The following is a 10,797-nucleotide window of genomic DNA, read 5'->3' on the forward strand; positions in this document are numbered from 1 at the left end:
GTCCACATATATTCTGTCTAACATAAGGAGAGACTATTTACAAGAGCATGTAGTGACAGGTCAAGGGGGAATCACTTCAAACTGAAAGAGTAGGTTTAGATACTAGGAATGCATTCTTTACTGTAAGGGTGGTGAGCCACAGGAACAGGTTGCCCAAAGAAGCTGTGGATGCCCCATCCCTGGCAATGTTCAAAGCCAGGTTGGAAGATCTGAGCAACCTCGTCTAGTGGAAGGTATCCCTGCCCACAACAAAGGGGGTGGAACTAAATGATCTTTAAGGTCCCTTCTAGCCCTGTCTAATTTATCATTCTATGATAAATCACTTTGTTGCCAGAATTAGACATGGTCATGCAAGAATCTTCTGCAATCACTAGACATAAGCAGCAGCATCCAGAAGGGGACTCAGACCACCTGGAGGAATTATTTGGTACTCTTTATTATTCAAAAAGTGCAACTGAACTGGTTGATTGGAATCCCTTCCCAGTTAAAAGGGAGAAAAATAGGAGCTACCATCGCAGGGTTCATCTGCTGTACTTTACATGTTTAAGAGGAAATAGAGCACAATACAAGTGACTTTTCTTCTTCATCGTCTCTGAAGGGAGTCTGGGGTACTAGTCCAGTGTGAATCTTGGCATTGTGTATGTTCAAAGAGAGGGGAAATTGATTTCACTTCTGGAGTAGGTGAGTTTTCTGCTGACTTCTTGCAGAAGTCTGAAAGAGCTCCTCATTAGCAGCACATAAGCTATTTGCTCCTGGGAATTTGAGCATTGTAATTGACACTGGGTATTGGGTTTTCCTTCATTGCTCCATGATAAATGCACATCTACAGCAAATTTGAGGTATGATTAAACAAAAGTATGTGATCCTCTAAAGAAAGGAGGATTTGATCATATATATGAATGTCTGCATACAGCAAGACTAAAGAATTTAAATTTGGCATTTTTTTCCTCACTTTTTTGCCCTTCAGAACTTTATGAAATTTTATGCATTTAGTTACAGACCAATTCTAAGTAACCAAAATAGCTTGAAAAAAATATACATGCATTAAAAAATCATATATTTTTAAAAAAGATAACTCCATTGAGAAAGTCATATCTGCCACAGAAAAAGTAACCAGTTTCACTGAATTAATTATTTTGTATCAGGCTATTTGCTGGGCTGCAGTTTTACCTTATATAGTGTTCTTTCTTAGTTTCACATAACTACTTTAATTCTTTCTGGATGCATTCCAAGTTTCAGCTTCTTTTCCTGCTTTTGCAGCTGATTTCACATGACAGTTTTTCATTGTTACTGTGTCAAGAAAAAGATCTTGAGCTATTTAATATATCTTGGCTTTGTTTCAAAATAGGTTTAACTTCTTATTAATTAGCTGATTATCTTTTACATTCATTTATGTCTTTCATAGTTCCAAATCCCAGTATATCCCTTAGCATCACACTTCTTTTTTTTCTGACTACTTTCCCAACAGCCTGATTGATTATGTGAATTCACATTCTCTATAGTACTGTACTCTCATGTGAATCTGTTAATTAGAATTCCTGCACAACTTCTTGGAAGTAGGAATTGTACATTTTATTTTTGAAGGTATATAATTTGTTCTTTACAGTCTGGCTTATTCTGCAACCTTCTCTCCTTCAACTTGGAAAGTAGCCTGTACTTAAGGTTAATTGATTAGAGTTTGCCAAATACTCCAGACTGCGAGTCCAAGATAGTCTTAAAATTAACAGCAAAAAAAGTACAAATATTTAAGATACTAAGTCTTGCAATTAACAGGTTTGCATCCAAGACACTTTCATATTCAGGATATTTCTTCATAAGTGGCAATTATTGGTTATTTTAGATGAAACCATATGTTATTTCCAAGACCTCGATAACTATATGTGATAATTATTTATAAGGCATCATGAATAGAAATCCTGGTAAAATTATGTTTTGGCAACTGGATCCTGGCACAGCTCCATGGTAGATCAAGAATCTACATATTTTTTGTTGCCAAATTTTACTCACTCTCAAATTTGTCTTAATCTTTATTTGCCTATATATTAAGAGAAGGAGGGAAGCAAGGGGATGCATATCCTGGTCTTGAAGAGCGCATTAGAAATTAGGAAAAGACATGGAAGTGCTTTTTAGTAAGCCCATTCATCACTGCAAAACTACCTTTCCACATTTACTGATTTCTTTTGGTTTAGTAAATACTGTCTTATGTTCCATGGGACTCTTTTCTGTAAATCTCCTTTTGATAGTGTCCTTTTTCTCCATAATTTTTGTCTTCTGTCCTCAGGGACCATGATTTTTCTCAATCCTCTTAAGAAAGAGTGGAATGTTTCCAGTCTTCATTCCTTTATTTGCTTGGAAAATGGCCATCCATGCCTAAAGCTGCAAGCTCCATGATTTTATTATTTCAGTGCTCATACTGACACTCTCTTGCTGCCAATCACAGTAAAACAAAGGTGAAAACAAAGTTCTTAATGGCTGGCCACAAACTTACCTGAGCCAACCTGGACAGTCCTGCTTCACTGAGCAACCAAGAGCTCCAATTATTTATGCTCTCTGTAAAAAAATATATTTAAAAAAAAATCTAGAATTAACAAAGTGCTGAAGTGCTGAAGACACAGCTTCTCCCTCAATACTGACCTGTTAGGTAAAGACTGATTTGTTAACAGCGATGCCAGTTCTGTGCAGAGAAGCAAGCTGCTGTGATGCTTGTCATCTCTATCTGCTAGAAGAGCACTTCAGCTGCTGGGAATTTACTTTGGCACCAACTCAGATCTAGCCCATCTTAGGAGCAAGAATATGTGCACATTCTTGCTCGCACCTCCACACCCTCAATGGGTGGGGACTCCTCTACCTATGTATATATATGTGTGTATTCCAATGCATCTTTCAGGGAAACAACAAAGCTTTTGTGCCTTTTTGTGTGCGTGAAAATTGACATGGTTTCAACAACTGCTTTAATTTATTCAAGTATTTAGGTACTGTTGCTTCTCATTTCAGAACTTGGACATTAAAAAAGAAAAGAGAAACTGCAGTACTGGATTTCTAATCTTTTATATGACAGGCTTCATGAATGCAAACTGCTCTATTTGATGGTTGAATTTAAGCCCCAGTTCTGCAAATCTCTTCAACATTTGCTTACCACTGAAACATGACTTGTCCTGCTGGTGTCAGTGCAGTAATAGCTTCTCAACTCTGCTTTTTATAAAGCTTTCTGTTCCTTTTAAAATGAGTGTTTTATATCAATGTGAAGTAGAAATCATTTTACAATTTAAAATGCAACTAAATTACCCAATTATTGATAGCCAACAATCTTTCTTTAGGATGCAGTAGACTAAAATAGGCCATACATGCGGTAAAATGGGAACACTAAAGCAGAAACAATAACTCCAAAAATGTTTCCCTCCTTGTGTAATATAGGGTTATAAAATTCCTGTCATTGTTTCATTTTGACACGTGCCTATGCAATGTAAGCATTCATTGCAATGGATACCTTTGAGATGGATTATCTCTGTCTTGTATCTATCCTTAACTATGCTTGCAATGAAAAGTGTAGCTAAGTCCTATACCCTCAGGTAGCTGCGCTGCTGCAGGCTCTTTTTCAGCACAACAGCTTGAAATTCTATTCTGCTCAGCATCATGCGAGTACAGATCAAGCTGTTCTTTCCAAGGCCTCCCATTGCTCTTGACATGGGCTGGAAATAACGGCCAGGTTTATTGCTGTGTTATTATTGCTCTAAGGTCAAGCTCCTGGCTCTTTCATCCATCCTCCTGCTCTCCCATTCTTTCATTTGTTCATCTTGACCCAGCTCACACTTGTGAGCTACATTGCATTTGTTAGATCAAGAGGCTGCCTGCCTGCCGTGCCTCAGAGCATTAAGTAGGGCAGTGGTCCTTTGGGTCTTTTCCTTGGGGAATGGAGCACGGTCTAGAGAAATAAATGTTATTCTCTTCAGCCAAGAGTGAATGTGTATGTTGTATCTGTTGAACACATCTCTGACAGTGATTTAACAGTTCCTTACTTCTTAATATGTATCACATATACTCTCTCCCACTGCTGAGGTACAAAAATTGAAATCACACCATATAAAAAGGTCAAATTTACTTAATTTTGTCCTGTTTAGTTTACAGGTTTGGGCAGTGCCACCAGGTGAACCTTTAGGCTCTTTTAAAAGTAGTATTTTGACATTTTCTCTACCTAGAAACATCATGATGAGAAAAAAAATTACTTTTTCAGGCTGCAACTACAATTCTGTAGTAGTTCTTGGAATATTTCACAATTTAAAAAGACCTATCAGATGGAGTCCCATCTTATCACAAGAAATGCTGTAACACACCCTACCCTGGTATAAATGTGGTCATTTTCAAAGCAATCCAGCGGGTTTAAAAATCTGGTGTAAGCTTAAGTCTTGTTTTGAAATTCCCAACAGAAGCTAAGGACAGGGTGTGTACACAGGCAAAGCAGTAGGTGGCCCAGAGACAGGTCTCTCCATGGACTGCAAGTGATTGGGCAAGTGTCAACATCAGGGACATTGCCAGGCACTTGACAGCTCTCCACAATTTCTGATGGCTTTTTCTACAGGAAGTCAGACTCTCCGTGTGGTCTTCTGTAAGGAAGGCAAGATTGGTGTTATCTACAGAGCACAACTAGATGACAAAACCAAGTAAATCACTGTGTCTGCTCCAGCACATTAAGGAGAGAGACTAGTAAGCTCAAGCCAAGGCCACAAGTCCTCAAGTCCTCTTGGTCACATCAGGATCTTTGTTTCACTGGACATTTTTAAAATAAAACTTTATGAGGGTTATGAAGAAAAAGAAATGAAAAAAGTATTATGCTTCCTGCTGTGGTGTCAGCCTAAGGTCTTCAAAGTGACCTTTGGAGCATAAGTGTTGCCTCCCAATAATGGCTCCTTACAAAGCCTGCCAGACAATATCCTGCAGTCAGTGATGGTGCTGTCTGCCTTGAGGCTTGCAAATGCCTTGGACATGTTAAAATGAACAGACATTTTGTGTTTCTTGTGCCTGAGGCAGGATTAGCTGAGTTGATAATTGCCTGAACCTCAAGCCTGGCCCTCAGGGATGCCATTGGGACAGAATACCAGCATGACACCTATTTCTAGATGGAAACTCTGTTGATACCTTCTGTTCTCTGAAGGGAAGAGTGGTTTCTGCTGCTTTGGGGAAAGCTGGGAAAGAAGTGTTGCGTTGCTGCATGTGTCTTACTGAGAGCACTCACTGCTCAAAGCAGGATGGTATCACCTGAGGTGTCAACAACACAGAAAGAACCTCAGTGGTAACAAGTCCCAGGCACTCAAAAAAGACAAAGATGATGCAGCCTAAGTGAAAGTTGATTTTGAGATGGGTTGAAATCCTGAGGAGTAGCAGCAGCCATCTCCTTGCTTTTGGAGATCTCTAAAGAGGCTTCCTCCCTGCTGCAGCTGCTGTTTTCCTGATCTCCTCCCCTGCTGCAGGCACAGTGCCTGAAAGAGAAGTAATCACTTTATGGTCCACTGTGGGATTCCCCAGCACTGTTGATGAGTTTGACTGTATAAAGATGCTTAGGCCTTTAAATGGATTGAAAGCCATATTGTGACACTCATTAGACAGAAGATCATTTTTCAGCAATGGGTTGTGATCTTGGGCGGGGGTAGGGAAATTTGTCTATTTTTTATTTCGGGGCTTTGTGCTTCCATTCCCACAGCAGTCCCCATACAGTGATCCCCTGATGCTGCGCTCCTTTGCGGATGCTCAGGGTCGATGCCTGTGTGAGGGGATGTGAGCAGGTCCCCCATGCCCTGGGTCATGGTTACCCAGCAGTTCTCAGTCGCATCCAGCTTCAAACTCCTCCGCTGCAGTGGCAAATCCTGAATTACGCCCCGCGTTGCCTGTCCGAGGTGGGCATACAAGTGGGCCGAAATCTCAGAAAAGTGTTTTCCTGGGCAGGCAGAAGGGGAAGGTGGTGGCAGCGGCGCTATCCCCCACATCTAACGCTGATCCGTGTCCTTCTTGCCTTGCAGGGACGTGCCACATTGGCTGGGCCTACTACTGCACGGGCGGGGGCGCGGCGGCCGCCATGCTGGTGTGCACCTGGCTCGCCTGCTTCTCGGGCAAGAAGCAGAAGCAATACCCCTACTGAGCCGGCCGGGAAAGGGCCCTGCCAGGCTCGCCCAGGACTGCTGGACAGCAGCAAAGGACAAGGAATTTTCAACAGCTTTCTCTCAGGAGCAGGACGGCGGGCAGCCCCAGGGTGGCAGGGAGGTGAAAGGTGGTGCAAAGCCGCCCGGCTGGGCTGGGCAGGGACCGGCTCTCTCACCCGAGCCTGCTCAGGGTCTGCTCCACAAAAATGTAAGCAAGGAAAACTCTGCTTTGGCAAATGGTGAAATTCTGCATGCACCGGTTACTGGACAGGCTGGTGAGGGGTGGCAGCGCCCACATGCTGGGGTAGCGCCTGGCAGCCCCTCAGTGCGGCGCTCCTGAAAGCACACACGCACGCACAGATGTTGACCATGGCACAAAATAAGTAGAGGGGAAACTTTTGTTTTTTGGTGCGATTCTTCTTTATTTTCCTTTTAATTTTTTCTCCTTTTTTTTTTTTTTTTTTTTTTTTTTTACTTCTCTCTGGTGGTTTAAGACTGGGTGTTGCAACACTTTTTAATCTACACATTAAACTTAATAAAAGGACCAATAAGCCACTTTATCAGTATTTTGTATAATCTCTACACATTCTTCTTCCCCAAACATTTATCCACTGCTTATTCAGCCCTATATAACTTTTATTAAGACTCTGTGTTTTCAGCATTATTACAAAATGCAACATAATTACTTGGCATATGTACCCTTACTATAGTACTTTTTATGAAATGCAGTCAATGGACGTTTTCCCGTCCATTGGAAATTCCACTCACGGTACTGTAGAGCTCTGTTGGTTATGTACAACTAACAGCAAACTTCTTCCAGACATAGATTTCTGTTGCTGTTATGTTTAGCTCATTGATGTTGTATTGTGGTGTACCATGTTTATTATTTCAATATTCATTTTTGTAAAATATATATATAATATGTGCTATTTTATGTTTGTATCTGAAAAATCTCTGTAAATAAATTTTTCCTTGATCAATACTTGCAATGCATGGTTGTGCCAGTAGATTGAACCGTTTCTTCCCAAATCTTCACTGGAAAAATTTTCAGAAGTACTCAGAACTTTTATAACCATGTCATAAAACACAGACACATTTAGGGTTCTGTTACGCTGCCTGAGACTAGACACCTACTGCCACTGGAGAGATTCTGGCATATTCCACATTTTTTTCCTGCTGCTGTCAGGTGTCCTGAAGGATTTCAGCAAGACTTTCCCCATTTTGTCCTGTCTGCTGTGGACTCAGAATTTCACACAAAACTGTATATCCCAGTTTAGCCAACTGAAATAAGCCTTTACTTCCTTAATACCAGTAACTCTGATCAAATACTTACCAGGCAGCATTCTCTGCACAGGACATAAAAAACTTTTAAAAAATCAATATTTTATTTTCTTTATTTAAAGCAATGTGAACTTAATTTATTAAGTTAATAACCAATGTATTTAGTCATAACTAAAATAATGTTGTTCCCTTTCAAATTTGTTTTTCTGATCCTGTTTTCCCAGTATTGTATTTCTGTTGTGTATATTTAGGTTACCATCTATGTTTCAATTGCAATTCTGGTGGTTAATAACACTTAGAGCTGAACAAATCTGGCATCATGCCAGTGCTTTGTACGTTGCACTGGGCAGATTTTTGGAGGAATGTGGAAATAGCAATGTCAACTTACAGTGATCAATCCTGATATCACTCAATGGAATTTTACTGAGTTTTATTATAGGCTAAGCACTGTTTATTTGCTTTATGGTGCTGTGCAGTGAAAACAAAATTGCACCTTAACGTTCCCAGATTAGCCCATAATAGCCCCATCTCATCTGAGTGCACTTCTGCTGAGAAGCACACCAGCCATGCTGTGGGGATTTGCCTCCCTGAATGCTCTTCCAGTAGCACTAGCAGAAGCAGGAGCTCTTCACTCCAGATTCCAGGTTTTAAGGCTTATCCTTGCTAATGAGCACTCAGGACCATACCCAGACCTCCTGTGGGAGGTCAGCAGCACCCCATATATCCTCACAGTAAGTATGAAATATACCTGTTAGGGTTGTGGATTGCTGCTTTATTAAAACTGAAGGAGATATAACACTGTGGCTCCCCTGACTGCAGTCAGATCTTTGGCAGGTGTATCTCAATCAAAAAATGCTGCCTTTGTACAGTGTGTTACTGTGGAAACATGCCTTTCCTTCCACTGAAACTGTGGTTGGCTGTAGAAAGTTGCTGTGACCTGGCTATAAATATGTGTGTGACTAGTCCACATTTGACTCTTGCAAGGTTATATTCTGGACTGTGCATCTTGAACAGCACTTTGACTTTTTTTAGATTCTTCCTATGCTTGGGTTCAGGTTTGATTTATCATGACAAACTGGAACTATGCAATTACTTCATGAAGAAAATTAGTGTTTTGTTGCAATGCAATACCATTATAGCATGACTGAATTTGTATACAATCTCCTTTTTCAAATTTAGGCTTGAATAAAATGTCAATTTTTAATAATCAAGCCAATGACATATGCTGCATCTGCTTTGAAGCTGTTTATCATATAGCCTTCAGCTGCTGTGGTATGAATAAAGCAATCACAGCCTAATTAGGTTTGTCCATATTTGTACATTTTGGTTCTGATATCCATTTTGCACTAGAATATAAATACCATTTATTATCATGGTTATCAAGCCTCACAGCTACAAACTCTAATAACTTCGAGCTGGCAAAAGATTGTTTTTGATTTCACGCTCTGGAGTGCCAATGAAATATTTACAATATTTACCATGTTTAATTTTCCATTTATTTATTTTTGAAGATGAGGAGCTTGGCCTTGGATTCGTCTAAACAAAAGAGGTAAGCTTGCACGCAGTCCTGGGTCATGGAATTCTCTCTCTGCCATTGCTGGCAATCATATCCCATAATACTGTTCATAAATTTATCAAGCTGAGAATAACCGAGAAGAGCTCATCTTCATTTCCTGCCACCTCCCCATGGGTGCTGGGTGGCTTCTCTTGGGTTATTGTGTGCCCCCACAGCCATCCTTTCACCAGGCTCAGTACATCCTGGCCTACATCAGTGCAGGGCCCTCTTTCTTCACGTGTGCAAGACTTGGCATTTGTCCTGGTTGAGTTTCATAAGGTTCGTGTTGTGCCATTCCTGCAGATTGTCTCAGTCACTATGGCTGGCAGCCCTATCCCTCAGTATATTGCCTGACCCCTCCCCAGCTTGGTATAATCTGAAAACCCAGTGAGAGCACACTCCACTGGTAAGGCCATTGGACAGGACAGGTTCCAGAACAGACATGTGGATACCCCATTCACTGCAGGCATCCAGGTCCAAACAGAAAACATGACCCTCTTAGCCTCATCATCTGCTCAGACTTTCCATCCCCATCCAGACCATATTAGCCCAAACTTGGTGCTAAAAAACAGGGAGCCTGTGTCAAAAGCCTTGCTAAAATCCCTGCAAACATCCACTGCTCTTCCCTCAGTCACAAATTCAGTCATTACACCATGGTGAGTCAGAACAGCTTGTTTGGAATAAATATAATCTGACTAAAAAGGCACTTCATATATAAGCTGGAATGGAGACTGTGGGAGAACATATTCCCCCACCCAAATCCAGAGAGCTGGGGACTTTTCCTATGCATCTTAATGTACACTGCCAAGACTCCAGTCCTGAGCACTAACACAGTATTTCCTGTGAAGAAAAATGCAAATTGTGTCGTTTAACTATTAAGTCACTCATGTCTGCATAAATAGGAGGCATGTGAAGGCCTGTCTGGAGTTTGAGAGAGTTTTAAGCTCTTTTTATCAAAAAATTCATTACTTTTCAAGACTTACATATTAACAAACAAATTTTTACTATGTGCCATAGAGTTTGCTCTCTCCCCAAAGCACAAATATATGTCTATGACAAAAATCTCCAGCACTTAAAAATGTTTTGAAATTATAACTCCTGAGGTTATTTAACCCCTCTATTTCCTTTTTCTTGAGAGAAAATCCAGAAATCAGTTGTAACTGCAATTTATCTGTCATTCATTGAAATAGTCTGTGAAAAATATCAAACTGAATGACAAGACAGATAATCTGTACATCAACAAAAGCATTAATTTTTCTCTACATACTTAACCTTTCAGAGAGACAATGGTGAAATTAGATATGTCTTTTTTTAGAAGAGACATTAAGTGTAATCCCTTAAGAAGACAGGATTTTAAATATATGCTTTTGAGTATTAAGTGTTTTTATTATTATTCTTGAAAAAATGATGGATCAGAGAAAAAAAAGGGAAAAATTTGAAACCATTTCAAGCTCACTTGTCTTAGTGACAGAAGGATGGTTATTAGGCTAACATATAAATAGATGGCCTTTTTTCATGTTCCTTACCGAGAAACAGAATGTTCATTGAAATGTAAACAGATATTTTAGCTGAATAAAGACAGGCTCTGACTCCTTCTGTGGACAATTTTGTGACCTTTTATTCTGCTAGAAGTATCTGCTGTGAATGTCAGTATGTTGGGTATAAATTCTATGTTATGCCAAGCATATTAAATTAGGTAAATGGAAAATGATAGGAATTCTGAAAGGAACATATGGTGCAACTTCATTATATATATCTACACCACTAAGGCCCAGCGCATTGCTGCCTTATTTCCTGGCTGTCTAAGAGCAAATGAATTATAAGTAACTC

The 10,797-nt window shown here is 40.1% G+C and overlaps 1 protein-coding gene across 2 annotated transcripts in view; it reads left to right on the forward strand.

Moving 5' to 3' along the window:
- The window catches only part of LHFPL6 (LHFPL tetraspan subfamily member 6), a 136,869-nt gene extending 129,756 nt beyond the window's left edge, over window positions 1-7,113 (forward strand). For both annotated transcript variants that reach the window (XM_021526616.3, XM_021526615.3), the window contains exon 4: window positions 6,012-7,113. In XM_021526616.3, the coding sequence (XP_021382291.1) occupies window positions 6,012-6,130 (119 nt within the window). In that variant the 3' untranslated portion in view covers window positions 6,131-7,113. The remainder of the gene's footprint in view (window positions 1-6,011) is intronic.
- The last annotated feature ends 3,684 nt before the right edge of the window (window positions 7,114-10,797 follow it).

This window comes from Lonchura striata, chromosome 2 (genome assembly GCF_046129695.1).
Source record: "Lonchura striata isolate bLonStr1 chromosome 2, bLonStr1.mat, whole genome shotgun sequence".
Taxonomy (NCBI): domain Eukaryota; kingdom Metazoa; phylum Chordata; class Aves; order Passeriformes; family Estrildidae; genus Lonchura; species Lonchura striata.